This window comes from Asparagus officinalis, chromosome 10, assembly GCF_001876935.1.
Source record: "Asparagus officinalis chromosome 10, Aspof.V1, whole genome shotgun sequence".
In the NCBI taxonomy this organism is placed as follows: domain Eukaryota; kingdom Viridiplantae; phylum Streptophyta; class Magnoliopsida; order Asparagales; family Asparagaceae; genus Asparagus; species Asparagus officinalis.
This window is the reverse complement of record NC_033803.1, coordinates 72,097,903-72,117,713: the sequence shown is the minus strand read 5'-3', so window position 1 is coordinate 72,117,713 and position 19,811 is coordinate 72,097,903. Positions and strand designations below refer to the sequence as shown.

Genomic DNA, 19,811 nt, shown 5'->3' with positions numbered 1-19,811 from the left:
TAATTACATGGCAGCAGTGTTTTTTTCTCCTTCTTTATGGTTGATGATTGGAGGTGGATGAGGTACACAGTCAAAGGATAGACGTTCCTTGCAGTATCAACTTTCCATTATCCTAATATAGCTTATTTATGTGCTCTCCTATTTTACATGGATTTTTGTGGGGGGATACATTTCACTTCATTCTTAAAGATGTTTCTTTCAAGCCTATGCATTCATGCAGCATAATAACTGCAAACTGACCATCGGCTTTCAACTACTAGTTCTATTTTTTTTTCGAGGGAAGAGAAAAAAGTAGTTATCGAAACCCCATTGTTGAATTTTCTTTTATTTCGCTAATTTAACAAAATTTGTTCAGAATATAATTCTTAGTAAATGAGATTGGTTTGCTGAAGACGAGTTGACCTGGATAATGTACAAAACAGAACTAAAATAATTACTCAACTAATATGTGTATAGTAATGAGCAGTAGAGCAAGACCTCTAACAACATGATGTAGTAGAAGTCTTCCATGTGCTGCATCAGCGCAGTGCCATCTCTGATTGAACGGAGTAGACTTATTTCAGTCTGCAGTATTTTTTCAACAAGCTGCCTCTCACCTTTCATCTGCATCAAATGGTTTTATAAGATATCAGAGCGATGCCAAATATAAGTTCATCATTGCCGAAATCATTTGAGCACGTTCTAACTAGAAGCATACAAATCTAGAGAGAATCACGTTATAGTTTTTTCATCAGGGTAGAGAGGTCCTAAAGAGAATAGTTGTATTACATAAGAAACAAAAATTGGCCTCGAGGTCCCATTACATCACTATGTGATCATTGGATCTAGTGCTTCAATAATCAGAAAAGCTAAATGAGATAACAGATAAAAAGTATACCAGCCTGCTATGATATGAAGTTATTAATTTATAGTATATGTATATCCCCCTTGTAATAATAATGCTTTACAAGTATACATAAAGTTGATATAGATAAGGAAAAATTTATTCAGATGCATCTATGTGATAGACATGAATGCTGCCAACATAAGAAGATTTACAGTCAGAAGCAATGATGAATGCCTAGAGTTTAACAACAATTACAAAGCTTTAATCCGAAATATTGTGTCAGCTACATGAATCATATTCTTCCATTTAATTTTGTTAATGGTAATCTCTTTTGTTAGCTATTACCATATCCTTCTTATAGTTTCTTCCAACCAAGTTCTCTTAAGCCTGCCTCTAGTTCTCTTTGTTCCATTAACTATTATCTTAACTGGTGCATTTAGTGACCTTTATTGAATATAATCAAACCATATAAATTGATTCTCTCTCATTTTAACCTCAATAGAAGCAACCTCGTACCTCCTACGTGTTGGGAACAACCTTATATTTCAGGAAATCTTAGTTGGACTTAGATTGGGGATTGAATTTAATTGAAAATAATCAAGTGCAATTGGAATTCAATTCTAATTGGAGAGAATTAGAATTGATAATCCAAGTCAAAGGATTCCTACATGAATTCAAGGGAGGGGAAAACTCTGTAAGTAACCCTTGAGAGGTTCATTGTAAATCAACCACAAGAAAGTCAAAGAGAGTTGCTTATTATAAAAGAGAGGTATAGAGAACTAGAGAGAGAAATCTAGGGTTTTGAGAGACCTTTTGGTGAGATTGAGAGAGGGTTCCTAGTGGAATCCTTGGAGATTACAAGAAAGATTGTATCTTTGTAATCTCTAGAATAAAAGAAGACTCAATTTTCTTCCCTGAACGTGGGCAATTATTGAACCATGTAAATCCTGTGTTTTTGTATATTGATCTATTTTCTGTGGTAGATTGCCTTTACTCTTTTATTCGAAGTAGTATTTTCTTGGTGCTCTCACATTATCCGGTGATTGATTGGTCTACAAAGATGGAGGAGATCTAATCAGGTGTTTCAATGATGCTTCCACAAACTACGCTTCCGCATAGATCGCTGGTTGGTGTGCAACGATCGGTATCGGGCAGCTGGTCATGTGCGCCAACACTACGAATGCACTCATTTTTATCCTCTCTCTCAATGTCTATACACAAGATCATCAAAACATTCTCACCAAACAGTGCAATACAGATAAATGAAATACATCAAGAAGAAAGCTACATGAGGATATCTTTCATAATCTACATGAAAGAAGCAAAACATCATGATATGACACTTTAGAAGAAGCATGGACAAGCAGGACATCAGAATGCTCCTCAATCATTCAGTCCTCTGATCCTAAGCTTTGATTGCCCACATGGATGGGCTGCACAGATAAGCAACTATGATAAACAGACAGCTGCTTAATAGGTTGATATGAAGCTCCATGAGGCACATTTTTGTAATGGCTGTTGTTCATCATAGAAACTAGATGATCTGGTGATGTGCAGGTAGCTTTCACACACCAACTTGCCAATCTTGGCAAAAGACAAGTCTTGAGTTTTCTGATGTAACAATCAGCCACAAAAGGGCCACGCTCGGGCAGGGTGGGTGGGTGTATATTTCTTTCTATTCATTTTTCTTCTTTTTATTTCCTTTTTGTGCGTGTTTTTTTTTGGGTTTTTTTCTTTTTTTTTTTTTCGGTTTTTCACACACATTAATTAAGTAATGTTTGTCAGGAGATGAATTTGTTGTTAATATGAAATCATGTATACACAAACTGGCACTGGTTGATAAATAAAGCTGGAGTTCATGTTTAAGTGATAAGCCATGAACTACCTCATAAGTAAGATAAACAAGCAGAGAATTTATTGATAGTGACGCTGAAAGTCATCATGACGAAAAACTAGAGGCATCAGCCTGGAGTTTTCTCCTGAAGTAAAGACATTTTTTTGGCAAATTAAGTGTTGGCAAATGTGAGATTCACCCTAAGGCTCCTGCAACTCTGATTACATTAATGTACAGAAAATCCGCACCTACATATGAGTCGTAATGCAACCATTGTGCTCTTGTACTTAAATATCATGTAGATAAACAAATGAGCACGTTATGCAGATTAGTAAATCAACATTCAACAAATTTAGCAACTACATATGCTTAAATTGAAGCAACACCTAAAATAAGTGAACCTCCTGCCGTAGAATATCAAAAACTACTTTCAAGCAAGAGTTTAGAACACATCTGACTCAACAAATGTTTCTGCAGGTGAACAAACAGAGAAGCTAGGGGCGAGACTTACAAACTCACTAACAAGAACATCAGGTGTGGACTCTCCAATAACATCGCCTTGATATTCATTTTCAAGAAGCTCACCTTTAACCTGTAACAATATGTATTGCATGAGATTTAGAGCACTGATCACAGACGATTAGGACGGATGAAATTTCACAATAGAAGCTTTTTTACCTTCCAGTTTAAAATATAGGCACATGGGCTCTGGAGTGTGAAAATGCAGCACAACTATTACAAAGTGTGTGCAGAATTTTCTCATAAATGCAAAATTCAATTTATATTTTATAGTAACAAATCTATACTACTATATGTAAAACCCTGTAAATTTGAAAATATTGTGAAAAATAATATTAAATAGTTTTTATCATGATTGATACTATTATGAGATGAATGAGTATGTTAGAAATCGATATGAGATCGATTAAGTATATATATGTATGTATATAAGTGTAAATATGCATAAATGCGAAAACCTGTAAGTCACTTTCTGTGTTCTAGTCGATCGACCGGTCCTAGCAAACCAGTCGACCGATGAACATAGGTCGGTCGACCAACCCAAGCAAACCGGTCAACCGATGACAGACAGATTCCAAGTAGGATTTGTTTCCGGGTCAAACTATTTTGTTTCGGGTTTGTTTGTATATATATGAGTATATATACCCGAAAATTCCCTTTTTCTTCATATTTTCACATGAACAAAAGCCACCCTCCCCTCAAAAACCCTAGAGTTTATTTTGTGAGTTTTGAGAGCTTTGAGAAGCAAGAATCTAGAGGAGGGCAAGATCCGTGGTTTTTGTGAAGGAGGATCGTTCTCACGCGTGTTTGGACGTTCAACACGACTTGTTGAGGCGAGTTTCATCTCCTCCAAACTCATCCCCTGTATTTAAATATTTTTATTTGGTTTTATTGATCTTTAAAACCTAGTTTATGTATAAAAATCACTCGTTTCGAACTATAGGATATAAAGATTGAATCTTTTTGATTTAAAGAGTTATAAAACGGATTCTCCGATTTGGGTTTAAGATTTTATACAGATCTAACATGAGATTTTGATAAAGATAGTTGTTTTCATGAAGAATTTATAAATATAATCATGTTAGGGTTAGTGAATCCCCTCAAATGTTTATATCAGTGTTTTCATGAAGTGGTACGAACCTTAATTACATTAAAACAAGATTATAAACATGTGTTTATGTGAAGATTTTGATTTTTTGTAAGAAAAACAGATGTTTACAGGATATTGAAGACTTACCTCTGGTCGGTCGACCGAAGCACAAGCATCGATCGAGCGGTCAAGGCTGAATTGTTTTGGTGCACGCTTTGTGCATGCCGTCGGTCGATCGATGACGATACATCAGTCGACCGGTCTAGTGTTATTTGTAAACTTGATGTTTTTGTCGCGTGAGTTGATTGTGAACACGAAGTTCGGGTCCGCGTATCGAGACACGTGTTTGGCCACTGGAGTACACGTATTGGGTTTGCGTTCACATGAGCGGTTGAGGTGCGAAATCTAACATTTTGAATTTGTCACGTTAGAGTGACTTTGTTTCGGTTTATGATAGTTGTGGATGCTTGAGTAGGGTTAGTCGGTATTCCCGCAATGAGACCGCAGCTGGACTACACTCAGAGTGCGTTAGTTGATTTTCTCGCAATGAGACCGCGGGGCTGAACTACACTCTATGTTGCATCATTGTATCCGAGATTAGGTTGATATGCCTATTCTCCGCAGGGTATTCAAGGCACATTGTATCTGGGTTTAGACTGATAAACCTATACTCCGCAGGGTGCCCGAGTCATCGTTGGTTTCCGTGTTTGGGTTGATATGCCTATTATCCGTAGAGTATTTGAGTTTGTGCTTTGCTCCCATGTTACTCACTTCGAGAGTAGAGAATAAGGTTGCATTATATATATACACAACGTATCTTAGACGGATATTTATCCTTATTGTTGTGCCATCTACCGATGGTAGTGTATCATTTTTGACATGACTTGCATTGGATGAGGATTGGTATGGTATCTTCTTTGTTGTTCATTTTCATTTATAGGATCTTGCAGTTGGGATTTAGCGATTCACAATTTGAGATACATGGGTATATACATGAGGGTTTCCTTGTTTGGATTATTTCGCTCGACGTATTCATTCTCGTGTTGTGGATTTCTATATCTTAATTTTCAGGATAGATGTTTTATATATCTATATGTACTAGCTTGTATTTTCTTACACCTACCCCATTTTCCTGGGGGCGGTGGAAATATTCTCACTAGGGCTTTAACGCTCGTTGTTTCCCCTCTTTTCAGGCAGCAAGTCAGACGTCCGGCGAGTCACAGGTTGATGGAGTTTCGATTTAGCTTCCATCATTATTTATTATTAGTAGTTTATTTGTGCTCCACAGTAGTTATGGTTTATTTTCAGACATTAGAGTTGTATTTTATTTTGGAAGGTTATTTCAGTTGACTCTTATGTATTGAGATATTTCATCTATGTTTCAAACATCAGTTGTACTTCATTTATTTCAGTTGGAACAAGATAATGATTATTTTGATATCTCCTTCCTTTATCATGTTCATTGTATTCCTATCTTTATTTTATATGTTTTGTACCTACACTTGATTATTGTTGATTCCACTAGAGAGATATTACTGTGATGGTGAAACGTGTTGTTGCATAGTGTGGGTGCATGATAGGTTTGACATATTTGGGTTCACCTAGGACTGCAGCCTTGTATGAAACCAGGGGCGTCACACTATATAATGGCCTGAGTGAGATATGCAAAATGTGGATAAGGGTGGACAAGTTCCTTCTCACGAAAGGATGTTTGAGGGTAAAAACTAAAGAGACTGCATCATGCACATGTTTATTTATGAGGATAGAATAAAAATAAACTACACCTGTCATCTGAACACTTTGCCACCTTTGATTATCTAGCAAAGCTGACTAGAGTAAATACGTAGGCATATTACAATGGAAAATTTTACTATAACATCATGCAGAATGTTGGACATACTTTTTATGAAATTAATGAAGCATGTAAGTTTATTTTTTTATCATTACTGGATTGCAGGAGCATGTAAGTTTATTTTTTATCATTACTGGATTGCAGGTTAAGTGTATCAATATCTGTTCACGTTTATCATGTTTCCATTTACGCTCAGCAATTTGACAAAATGCGATGGAATATGGCATGTTTCTTATCATTCTATATGGAAGAAAACAATCATACAGCTGTCCAAGGGACCAAGAGTCCAGGTTGGTTTAACACGCCGTCACAAATCCTGAGTTGGACTATCAACTTAATTTTTTAATATGACAAATACCAAGCAAGCAATACAAAAAAAGAATGTTGAACAACAAGAAAGAAGAATTAAATCAAAATTCACAGTTCACAATTCTACACAACATCCATAATGACCGTATCTATAGGCTGAGGTTTGGACATAGTACCCACCAAAGCCTCCTTCAGATCTCCAGCTACAAGATAGACAGGCTGGGCCACGTGGCAATAACCCATCAAGCGGGGAACAGTTGGAATAATATCTCTGTGATTCACAACTCTCCAGCTATCTTTGACTTTCTGCATATTTCAGTAATACGTAAATGTTAATCTCAGTGACGAACTCTTCTTCACTACGACTAGAGACATACATCATTAAGTGCATATGAGCAGTGGTGGATGCCATCTTGAAATAAAAAAGATAGCAACCAGACAACCGTATGAATGATTTACATAACAAGAACATGCACTCACACGGTATTCTAACACGGAATGAACTTGATACCTCGAATAAAAGCCCTCCATGACCAAGGAGGAAGCACTTGTATGCTTTGATTGATTTACTTCATATATTTAAAGTTTACTAGTAAAGTGTACGTGCAACCACCTGCTGATCCTTTTATTTGGAACTTTTTTGTAGTTTTCTTAAGAGAACAGTGAGCAAGTGCATAGTCATTAAGATGTTATGCACAGTTAGTGAAGGATTAATAAGGATAATGAGGGTTAATGGGTAGAAATTAAATAGGTAATTGATGGGAGGTTATGAATATGTAACCCACATTAAGAAGTGGGTTGTCATTTTAATATATATTTTTCTTCTGACCTACATAATTAAATTCTCATATAATTTTTTAGTCATCTTCAACGTGAAAGCTTGCAAATTTTAAGAAACATGAGTTATATAGGTACCTTCTACCAAGCCCATGGGTTGAGGTTTTCTGATTCATGCCAAATCTACTGTCGAATGAAATGTTTGTAGTGTGCAGTGGTAGTGTAAACCCATTTAGCATGAACCGTTTTTTTGTTTTCTTATGTGTGAATTGCATGTCACAAATGCATTCCTTTAAATTAAGAATATGTTGTTTTCTAATTAAAGGTTGATAAAATGGTTAGTTTTCTAGAATAGTTTATATCAGTTCAAACATTTTCACTTGGTATAAACCCATCTTTTAGTATGCATAGTTTCGAATAAGTTCTAATTGCTGAACTGAAGTATGTGACATGAATATGAGGATCATCCTTGCTTGTTATAATTTTATAATGATTTTTAGATGCTATCTATTCAAAACAACATGCTCTTTTGTCATCATATAAACGCACAAAAGCATAAAGTACCTGCTCAAATGAGTGCAATACATACAAACAAAAATAACCATACATAAGCTACAAATCTCTAGTATTCATTTGCTATTTATAGTAGGAAGCAATTGTTCTTCCTATCATAATAAATCCTCACCGGTACTGTAGTAGAGTCCTATATCACTTTTCTTTAGACCTCTGCAATAGAAAACAGGAATTTTGATGGTTGCGGGTTGTGAGTCATACGGATTTGGCCCCTTTCTTATTCTCTAAATTTTGATTAAGCATGGGAATTTTGTTTGGAGAAATTTGATAAGATTTTGTTGTTATTTATAGTGACTTGGTGGGAGAGGACTAGTCATAACGTTTTTCATCATTAATGTCAAGAGTTAGTGGAAGAAGGTTATGAGTGGGTGTCTAAATAAAAAATTAATGGCAATCAAGAGGGAGATTATGAAAAATTGAGTACGTATGTGTCATGTATGTATGGATGGATGTGCAGGAGAGCAACTTTGGAAAGAAATGTATGAGAAATTGAGTATGCATATGTGGTTAGTCTACATATGGGTGGATGTGTTGGAGGGCATTTTGCAGAGAAATGTTTTAAGATGGCAGTCTACTTTTATAATAGAATTAGATATGGTCCTCCAGAAAAGTAAGCTTATTTCCCTCTTTAAAACTTCTTGTGGACTGTCAATGTCTTAATAAGAAACATACAACATTTAGTTTAACAGTGACACTCAAAACAAGTCAGTGTGCTGACCATAAATGCATATCATTGGAAGGAAACTTATTTTAGCGGCTTACATCAACCCACTGAAGCATTATTTCAGTCTTATAACATGAAATTCGGTTCTCTAGTAAACCCTCCCAAGCCAGAGTTTGTGTAGCGGCAAGGATTTTAACATGGTGGAAAAACAGGCAAGATGGAATCTAGCCACTCGTGTTTTTGAGAAGGAAATTTACAATAATAGTACTTCATACAAGCCAAGGTCTCAAATTGCCAAGCATAACATGAAATTATGCTTTTGAGAATAATACAAAACACTCGTGTTTTTGAGAATAATACAAAACACTCAGCCCTCATCACAACTTCCTAGCTTAGCGCTGTGGAAGGGACTTCAACAAACAAAATGAAGGCATGGACATGGGGAATTGAGATAACTTGTTCCTTTCCTTCTCTTTTTTCCTTACAATTTGAGGTGGCACAGATCATTCAAATAACTTCACTATTCAATACAAGTCGTGTAATGACAAAGGAATCCACATATTTCATTTTAGAACACAGTGCTGTACTGCTGATCCCAAAATCAAGGGAGATACACAGCAATCATGCATTCAGATACACAAATGGGAAAATATATACAATACTTAAGTTATCTAAGAACGCTGGTTTTCTAAATTTACCTCATTATATACTTCAGCAAATCTTTTATTCCCAACTCTAGGAGAGCCAAAGTTGTACATAGTTAGAGAAATTGCATCGCGCCTATCACCAAAACATTAAAATACATCTGATATTACATCTGAAGGAAGATAATACATGTATTAAAAACTTTCACTTAATTCAACACTTGAAAGCATACTTAAACATAAAATCTAGCCCAAATAAGCAGCAAATGGAATCGTACAAACTCACTTGGCCATACGAGTTGATGAAAGCTCCAAAGCAAGGAGGGTAGCAAGGGCACCACCTAGACTATGTCCTGTGATATACACATGCCATTTGAGTATGCTTCCCAAATTATCTTCTCTGCAGGGAAAATTAAAATCTGAGAAGTAAATTGTTTTCTGAGAACAATGTTTGCTGTAGCCAACTTAAATGGGGTATGTAAAGAGAAGCAAATGGACAACTTGCACATCAGAAAGAAAAGGTTAATAAATGTAATATGATTTAAAAAAACACCTTCCAATTGAAAGGTATACAAAATTTATGCAAATATAGGTCATGATTGTGCTTAAAAACAGTTTTATTAAGGTTTGTGATGCATGACTTACGAGTAGCCTATCGAGAGTTTAATAAGGGCCATAATCCTGTTCCTGACAGAATCATATGCATTTAGAAATCCACTATGAACCTGTCAAATGCCAAGATGGGAACACAGCAAGTTAAAAATATCTAGTATGAGCAGCAACCAACAAGAGGTTAATAGGAATTAAATATATGGATAAAATACCTGGACTTCTTCCTTGAAGTCACTCCCCAACCTCTCAGGGTTTAGTCTGTATAATTGGATTAGATATAGTAAACCAAAGTGGATAAAAATTACAGGTCTCAGAAGGTTATGATTCCTTTTGCAACAAATAAATATAATTATGGATACTACATAGCCAAGAAATATAGGCCACCATACTTAGGACAAATCTCAGCAAATAAGAAATGGTTACTTGTTCAAGGTCTTAAATATTGCATGAATCACTAGTTAGACATAACAAATTATTTCCTGTAAAGAATAAAACTTTATCATAAACATAACACACATAGCATACACATCACTTTCACTTGGCAAAAGATAACTGACTAGTAGAATCTTATACGGCCCCCCCCCCCCCAAAAAAAAAAAAAAAAAAAAAAAACCCAAAAAACACACACAAACTTAAATAAAAAAAACAACAACAGACAATCCCCAACATACACACATGCAAAGAAAAGCGTACGCTAAAGTTCATCTGTGAGGGAACAGAATTGTTACCCAGCAGGAAGAAGCATAAGATCAGTGCGCAAATCCTTCCATTTAACCTACAACATCAGATGATAATTGCCATATCAAAAGTCTCAAGACACATACACTCATAATCAGAGAAATATTTCGGACAAAAAGACATGAATAAACTGCACGATCATCAGACAGATTAACATACCTGTTCAGTGCCTCTGAAAGCTACAATGAGTCTTCTCCTTTTGGTGTCCCGCCAAATGGCTACCTGCAAATCCAGAATCACAGTTCATTATATCTCCCAATTTAAAGTAAAAGTGTTACTTTCATTTAGAGTCCTTGCTTATGGGATAAACAAAACACTGGTACGAAAAACCATCGACATGAGACTTGCCTGTGTGTCAGTAGAAACATTGTCAAGAAAACAAATCTTCTCAAATTCTGATTTTATAAAGCTGTTCCGGCCCAATGAAGTTGCAAGCATAGCCCAAGCCTCCATAGCACTTTCAGCACTTGAGAATATTTTCTTCATCTCTTCTTCTTTACTCACATCGGATGATAAAACTCCCACTGTTATTTTTCCAGAGATATCTGAGGGCTGACCTGTAACATCCTCCTCTTTTGCCAATGTAGCATCATTTCCATTATCATTTTCTACCACTAAATTTGAATCTTTTTTCAGTTGAGAAACGTTTGGAGTTAAGACCATCAATGCCCCTAAAACCGCCTCTGTCTGATTTAGCACATCCCAGGATATTTTCCTAAGATCCATAATTGAGGACAAAGCTGCATTTAAGGAGCCCAAGTTACTTGCAGCCTCTTCATCATTTGTTTCTTGGTTAGCCATCGGAGTTGCAAGCCCAGATTGAATATACTCTTCTTCAGCGATCTTTTGAGATTGCGTGCTCATTTTATTTAATGAGTCAAATCCCTCCCACAATTTAATTTCGGGAAGAGAAACTCCAAGTTTCTTAAGTACAGATTGGTTAATACTGTCAGCGAAAGTTTTCCAGAAATACGCATCCGATGGCATGGGTTCATTACTTTGTTTGTTCAGTAGAGAAGGATTTCCCTCAAGAGCATCATGCCGAATAACAGATAAGCTATCCTGTAGCTCAAGGCCTGGGTTATCTACAGACCTCTGTGAACTTCTATCTTCTTGAAGAAGTGTCTCCGGATTTATATCAGTTTTCAAAGATTTGTCAGAGCCTGTTCGATACTCTTCATCACTGTCTGAAGCAGGAAGTGTTTGCAGATAACTGTAGAATGGTTTTAACTGGCCAAATGCAGATTGTACAAAGTCGCTAACGTTAACACTCTCGGATCCAAGAACCAGTTTCAAGGCAGAACCCAAACTGCTTTTCATTAAAATGTCAGAAACAAAAGGAATAGTCCACCAGTTCTTCTCTCTATTGATTTCATCATAACTCTTGTATTTGACCTGAAAAAAGACCAATCATGTTAGATTTCTAAATTACTGGTTACTCCTTTTTACAGAGCAGAAAATAAAGGGTAAAATAATATTAGCATATATTTTTCAGAACTAAGTGTACCGACTTTTCTAGAGTAGATCCTCTATATACATGAATTAGAGGCACAATTTGAACATTGAGCATAGTCTTATGGTAGATTAAGAACAAATTATGATAGCTCCAAGAAGATGATGACCCAGCAAAAGGTTATATTGAATTTCTACCTGAAAAGTATCAAGCAAGGAAGAGTTAGGGTACAAATGAAAAGTAGTAGCAAGGTTCTTGGTTCTACAATTTAATCATACGTAGCTGAGGAGCAAACCTCAAGTATGTCCCAGAGAGGAGAGCATCAAGCCAAAAATTACAGAAGGAAAACCTTAATACATGGGCATTTCACAAACCACATAAAAGCTAAAATCCAACTTTCCTTATTGCAAACTAACATGTCAACATTGGAAGTACTACTTACAAAGTTGACATGCAAGTATACAACATATAAATATAGAGAGGGAAAAAAGAAAAAGAAAGCATGTAAAATGGAAAGAGACGTTAGAACAGAATAGCAGTTATATGAAGGAGGATGTATCATCAGAACCCTTCTTGACTTTTCCTACTAAATTCAGTTGAATCTTACAATTTGCACGAATCCGATAGCAACATGTCATCGACATCATGTAGACTTATAACAAAGTATTACTATTTTCTCATTTGTTTAGCAATATAGACAGAATTCTCTTCTGAAAAACTAAGCACGAGTATGCTACAGGTCATTCACCAAAGCTCTAGCTCAAATGAACCCATAATACATGACCTTTCTGTTTCGTTACCTTCATTAGGTAGGCAATCAACACAGTGTAGGTCAACTGATGCAACCGGTATACTTTTGACTTGGCAAGTAAATTGAATAAAAAATGAGCTACCAAAAGTGACAGAGATATTATGCAACTGCTTACCAAACTTATACGAGGAATATGAGATTGTTATGTACTTGTACCAGAAAATAGGAAAATATCCCTATCACAAGTACAAATATGAATCCACACTGACAAACCTTCTTCCATGTTTAAGCTTAGAATTTAAAAGGGTCAAGTAAAATTACAGGTTAAGGTTTTTATACCTACACTCAATATTGTCAGAGTGTAATGAAGCCATTGGATATAATTTTTTAGTAAGCAATAGTAAGTAATTGAGTACCAAATCTATATGATTTTCTAAAGGACCTTTTTGGGACAGATCTTAAACCTATGATTAACACCTAACTAAATAGAATGCAACAATAAGAATGACAAGAACTGATAAATCTCATACTACAACACATTACATAACCAAATAACTGTTTCTTGAGCCATACTATAATTGATATATCAAGAATATTTCCTTGATAAGATATTTGTTCAATAATAACAAATGATATATCATGAATATTTCCTTCACGGGGTATTCATCACTGTTTTAAATATCGGCCGATAACCGATATTATCGGCCGAGTTATCGGATTTGGGAGCTCTCCGATAGGATAACTTGGATTTTTAATCGGTTATCGTTTTTGGCAAGTTATCGGGGAGTTATCGGCGTTATCGGTACTTATCGGCCGATAAGTAAGGTTTTTTTATCGGGATTATCGGCCGATAAGTAAGGCTATGCAATCGAATGGTTTCATGGTGCGGTCAAGATGTAAGTTTTGCTTTCTACAATTGGTTAGTGATTCTAAATATGATGATTTACATTTTGGTATGTTTATATTTCATTAAGCATGGTTAGATTACATTTTTTAGTTATTATATTATATATATACACCATCTAGTATATCACTCCGATAAATACTACTTATCCCCGATATATCCCCGATTTCCGCTATCCGATAAGAATTTTGGTCGTCCGATAAATTGCCGATAACCGATATTTAAAACCTTGGTATTCATTCAACAACACTTTACCTCTAAATATATCTTTCCACCACCTCCAATGCCTTCTAGTTCCAACATAATCTCGTGTATGTTTCCTGAAGGAAAAAAAATTCACTTCAGCTTTAAAAAAAAGAAAGAATACATTTTGACTTAGCATATAAAGCAGATATGCATCTAATTCAATGCCCGTATATTCAAGCCAAATTTAGATTATTACTGATCAAACATGAATCTGAAAATGATAATAGATTATTTAACGAATGACTAGAAACACTTTTTGTTAACATAAAGACATTGAATAGAAATATATGGAAATGTCACACCTAGAAAGTCAGCAGTTCAATTAACACACAACTTAATAAATAAGATGCCTTCAAGTAGATATCCACATGCCATTCTTCCATATCACAAAAGTCTAAAGAGAAAGTTGAAGACAATAGTATGGTGGAGCCAAGCAAATGGAAAAGCAGCAAACATCACTCTCACCATCGCAAAGTGATTCCAGGTTGAGCCCTGCATTTCCCATTCGCTTGTGTGGAGTCACAAGGTTTGCATCCCAAGCAGCAACCTAGGTAACAAAAAAGACTGTGGATCTGGTAATACAACAGAATCAATGCAGTGATACTAGACAGCATAGATCTCTCTGTAAAAGTTCTTTTAGTTATGTTGTCTGCAAATAACTTGATCAAGCAAAGGTACAATACTTCTTGTTACCAGAAAATAAAAACACATCCCAGAACCTCTGAGAAAAGAATGGCAAAAAAAGATGATGTTCACTGACTCGCTTCTACAATTTAACATCAGATAATAAAGCTAAAAGATGAAGAAAAGGAGGTAGAAAGATGTAGAAGGTGAGGGGACAAGCAGGTACATTTCAACAGAAACAAACACAATATAAACATCAAACAGCCACAAGATGTGATCTGTGGTCTGTTATGCAGGTAGAAATCCAGAAACCGAAGGGGAGAGAAAGAAAAGAGAGGTTACAATCCAATCAAGAGTGATGATGGAGAAATTAATGCAATAGGACCAATAACAAGAATATGAGAGGGGAATCCCTGATGTACCCAGTATGATATAATAACTGATTGCGCTTTGCCCTGTCGAGTAGCATGTCCTCTTCCGTGAATGTAATGGTTGCCGCTTTAGCTTCTCATAAGGCATGGCACTTACTCAAACAAGCGTTGAAAGTATTTCTTTCAAACCAAGGTGTTAAAGCCCCCAAATCCCCACAGACTGAATAGTTTAAACATAAGCTAAGATACACACACATAAATTAAAAAAAAATAACTATGCAACATCATGAAAGAGAAAAGAAGACAAGTGCTGTAGAAAGGAGGAATAATACCACCCCGAGAACATAGAAGCCCGGATAAAGAAGCATAGAAAGATATTTAAAGTAACAGGCACCACTGCGAGTCCATGGAGTCGGTGATGAATGTCGGCTTCCGGTCACTTGATTAATGTCAACGATCAATATTACAAGACCAAGTTCCTGATCGATGTCATACCCTATCTGTAATATGCTGTAAGAAGCATCATGACCTCCATCATCAAGCTCACCACAACCATTGGACCATCGCGAGAGCAGCGATGGGAAGAATCAAAGGAGGTGGAAGCCTAGGCAATTCTACAAACCATGACTTTCGTCAAAGTTCAAGAAAACTACATGTGGACCAGGGTGGTGTGAGACTAAAGTACTGTAAAGACGATGGCATAACAGCTGCCTAGTGAGGTTGTCACCTTCACTTCGCATATTTGAGCAAGGTGGCTATGAATAGGCTTCCCCTACCACTGGATCAGATAATCTATAAAGGGGATGGGAAAATAAACAGAAGGAAAATGAAGCCAATGCCAAGCTCAGTCCACACTTTTTGATTACAACTGATAGCTTGGTTGCAGCCCAAAATTCACATGGCAAGGCAGCTCTTTGCTGCAAAGGTACATAAATAATGGAGTAAACAAGAGAAATCAGAGGTTAGTATTTTCTATCGTACCTGAAGATTAAAGTCATTAGGATTAAGCCCCTGTATGATCATATCTGTGCATGTGGGATTTATTTATTTCTTTTCATCTTCTTTGCTTTCTTAAAGATTTTACTACTGGCAGGGTTGAGGGGTACTAGGAGAAGGACTGTATTTATACCATGAGCAAAATTCTTCTTGATGTTAAGTTTGTGCAATTCATAACTGAAATCTATGAATCATAAGATATCAAGATAAAATGGCGTATTTTGAATTTCAGAAGTCTAGCAGGTAGTAGTAGTATGAAACCTGCTAATCAAATCTACCAAGATGAGCTGCACAAACGATACATATTGGTGGCAACTATGAAAATAATGTCTAATAAGGATAAAAAAGTATGCATCCTACCCACGAATATATGCAATCTCGCATACTATTATAATAAATTCGAAAGTTCTCATGCTTAGACTATACCTGTAAAATATTTGTTCTAGAAATCTTGATATTTAAAGTAAAATCTTCATTCCATACTGGGTCCTTCGTCCTGATATCATTCAATGTTTGTATTATTAGACGCAAAAAATAACCATTATGAGAGAACTTTTATTACGAAATGCTTGAAAGCTCTCATGAACCACTTTGCACTGCTCAGTGAACTAAATAGAACAGTGTGATTTTTAAGAAGCCAGTATAACAGCATGAACTAAAATGTCAGATGCATTCTGCATTGATGCCCTCTGAAATCATTGTTATGATAACAGGCAACTCAGCCATATCTGATGACATATCAAGGGGAGAAATTTATAGATAAAACTTGTTATGTTTGATATTGTTTAACAAACTAATGATACGACTTGAATATTAAATGTCATCCGCATTCTGCATTTATGTGGTTTGAAATAAATGTAATTGCAAGTGGAGCTTCTATGTCACTATAGCTCTAATGTTAATGTAAATCCTATATTTCTGATACCACTATCAATGAAATCAATGGAAACAATGTAATTGCTATATTTCTGATGTCACTATTAATGGAACAAGTTTCTGGAAAAGAGCTGGTTTTAGTAATGAAGCCTTCATTGTACATGTAAGAAATATAGAACAAAATTTTGAACCACTGCAATAAGCTTATCAATGAAAATTAGATCAGTGTATTGCTCAGAACATCATCATACAGCTATTACCTTATCCGTAAATGTTATTGAACTATGCCATTATGGTGGAAGGTTTGACAAATGCGGAGGCTTAGAGATTCTACATAATGAAATAGTTCATAGCCTTCAGAACATAGTCAAGCTCATGTTCAAAGATATTCTCGAGAATTCAGAATTAAGCTGCAAAAACTATCTTGAATGGACTGGTTATTACCATCTAGTATTAAGTAGGCTAGCTTGGATTCTATAGGTGTGATCAAAAGAATATGTTATCACCAATGAGAACAATAAATGGCATATAAAGAAAGAACCTCAATGTACAGCAGAAAATAACTTACGCCCACTTGACCTTGCTTTTCACAACCTGGCCATCCAATTGCAGGATAACATATGGATCACTTGTCCCCTGAAAGTTGAGATAGTTACCCAAGGAGTCCTTAGCAATAGAAGACCTAAGGATAACATTACTGCACAGATAATTGTTTCACATACTGAACAGAACTTATACCAACAAATGGGCGAAAAAACAATTATTAGACGAAAAGCAATAAAAGAAAATTTTCTGGCTTTAGTGCTTTACTAGATAATTCCATGCAAAATGAAAGAGCAATACATGACAGTACATAAGAAATTCATTATAGAGATAACAATGTTATACAGGCACCATTCTGAGCACAGTTTGCTTGAGAATTGTAAAAGTGTTATGGTCGCTGTTGTAGGATAGTATGGGGCAGAAATAGTAGACCTGGATAGATCATATATTCTATCTTTACTGTATGGAATTAGTACAATTTCCAGCTCTAGCAGGCAATGCTCCTTCGAGATGATGAAGGAATATATCATATATGCCCAGAAAGCACTCTAACTTGCTGTTGAATATATGTTAGTAGAGAGAGAGATGTCTCTCTGAAGCTCTACAGATTGGGTAAACTAGCTCGTAAAGTGATGCTTATTCTATTAATCCTGCCAAGGGTCTCCTCAAAAATGGTGTGCTGGTCTGTTAAGTTACGTGGTTTTTGTTGGTTGTGCTTATGTCTAGCGATACATTTACGCATCACACCGAAACAGCTTTTGCTGAGGGTTAGCTTAACATCTACTCGTATCTGAGATGAAGAACACCAAAGCTACAAACTAACTGCAATATAAAGATGATGTTCTATGCAAGCTTGCATAAGTATGATCAAGTACCAGGAACACGAATATTAGAAGGACATTTATGAAGAAAATTATCAAATTAGACCTTTCTAAGTAGTATAATACTTGTTATATGTCAATTTACATTTCTTGTTTGTTGTACTCTATCTCATGCGTTCCCAGGTATTCTGAGTGCATATACCATATAAAAAGTAATGTTCATGTTATTACTTGGTTACAAAGCTGACATTTTTCGGCTCCTATATCAGATGCCGAGAATTCAAGGTATGTTAGAATATATAAGTGTTTGGTTCAAAAGTCGCTGCTGTGGAATTCATTATAACTTTGTTCTATTACAACAAATTCGAAAGAATAATCTTTTTATAAGACTTTTTCTACACAACAAAACAAAAATTACAACTCTTGAGAAACAAACACGAAAATCGTCTATCAATTCTCGTTTTCGTGGGACTTTGCCTGTGCCGGGAACGCTTTGGTTCGTGGACCGCCGATTCACAGATCGTGAAGAGGGGGCTTATGATTCTAACTTCGTTATCGAAGTAGAAATTGAAACGATATCTTATCGAAGTAAGATAGTCGTTCTTCTTAAAATCAAGTCGAAGCTTAATTTCAAGGCGTTGCAAGAAAAGAACTCAAATCTGCTCTCTCTCTGCTCTGGAATGCTCTCACAAATGCTCGATCCTCGTCAGAAGTGACCCTAGGGGGGTATTTATAGCCTCAAGGGTCTGTAACTGCAAAAACTCAGCAATCATAGAAATCAGTACGGCGAGACAGTGTTTGCTGTCTCGCTGGGGCGAGACAGTGTTTGCTGTCTCGACCCGCGAGACAGTAAATTTGCTGTCTCGCCCAGCGAGACAGTAAATACTGTCCCGGAAAATGACAGTTTCTCGCTGTAACCGCTCTCCCACGTTTCAAACTCCGTTATTTTAGCAGTTATCCACGTGATTTTCGTCCACGATGTTTCCCACGTCTCTTGGCAGTTAATGGACACGTGTAGGGCAGTTACAAAGGTGGTTTTGACCATTTCAACACTGTCTCGCTGGCGAGACAGCAAATACTGTCTCGCTGGCGAGACAGTTCATACTTGTTTTGATTTTTCCAAAACAGTATGAAATCCTTTCTTGTGAATTTTTGAGTGATCTTCTCTATGCTTGGGATATCTATTAGCATTTTTTGACGCCTACAGATACCCCCTCCAAAGTATTCCAGACTCATGAAATCCTTTCTCGTGATTTTTTGAGTGATCTTCTCTATGTTTGGGATATCTATTAGCATTTTTCGACGCCTACAGATACCCCCTCCAAAGTATTCCAGACTCATTCTTTTATAGAGGAGCATGAGATACTTTGGATAAGATAGATTTTACTTACGATCCCTTCAATGCTTGGCTGAGTAGATCGTGTGGAAGAACTTGTAAATGGCTTCAATGCTTGATCTCTTCTGCTTTTAGTCTATTCAGTTCTTCGTAGAATAGCTAATGTTCTCCCGGCGTCGCGTTTATCGCTTGACCGTTGTCGAGATCTTGAATTGAAGTTGGTATTTGCTCTTGTGAATTCAGCTTTTACCACTGAATTGGTATATCCATTGAGAATTCCTCAGGTTATCCTTAAGAATATTCAAATTAATATTCTCCAGAAACTTCCTATTGAGGGTGGGAATACAGTTTAGACTCGTGTACCCATTGGAGTATTCATTTGCATTACATTTGGCTTTTGACTAAGAGAATGTCTGCCGTCTCATGCTGTGAGACAGTGTTTGCCGTCTCGC

The 19,811-nt window shown here is 36.2% G+C and overlaps 1 protein-coding gene across 2 annotated transcripts in view; it reads right to left on the bottom strand.

Annotated features, from left to right (window-relative positions):
* LOC109826104 overlaps positions 1-19,811 on the bottom strand; it is a 33,387-nt gene that overhangs the window by 2,941 nt on the left and 10,635 nt on the right. Inside the window, exons 4-17 of one of the 2 annotated variants that reach the window (XM_020393067.1) lie at positions 17,228-17,295; positions 16,210-16,279; positions 14,258-14,339; positions 13,802-13,866; positions 10,787-11,833; positions 10,598-10,660; positions 10,429-10,475; positions 9,913-9,958; positions 9,734-9,813; positions 9,375-9,488; positions 9,143-9,224; positions 6,611-6,736; positions 3,172-3,252; positions 478-603 (exon numbers count right to left, since the gene is read on the bottom strand). In XM_020393067.1, the coding sequence (XP_020248656.1) occupies positions 478-603; positions 3,172-3,252; positions 6,611-6,736; positions 9,143-9,224; positions 9,375-9,488; positions 9,734-9,813; positions 9,913-9,958; positions 10,429-10,475; positions 10,598-10,660; positions 10,787-11,833; positions 13,802-13,866; positions 14,258-14,339; positions 16,210-16,279; positions 17,228-17,295 (2,097 nt within the window). Of the gene's footprint in view, positions 1-477; positions 604-3,171; positions 3,253-6,610; positions 6,737-9,142; positions 9,262-9,374; positions 9,489-9,733; positions 9,814-9,912; positions 9,959-10,428; positions 10,476-10,597; positions 10,661-10,786; positions 11,834-13,801; positions 13,867-14,257; positions 14,340-16,209; positions 16,280-17,227; positions 17,296-19,811 lie in introns of those variants that run through there. The other variant, XM_020393068.1, reaches the window with a different exon arrangement.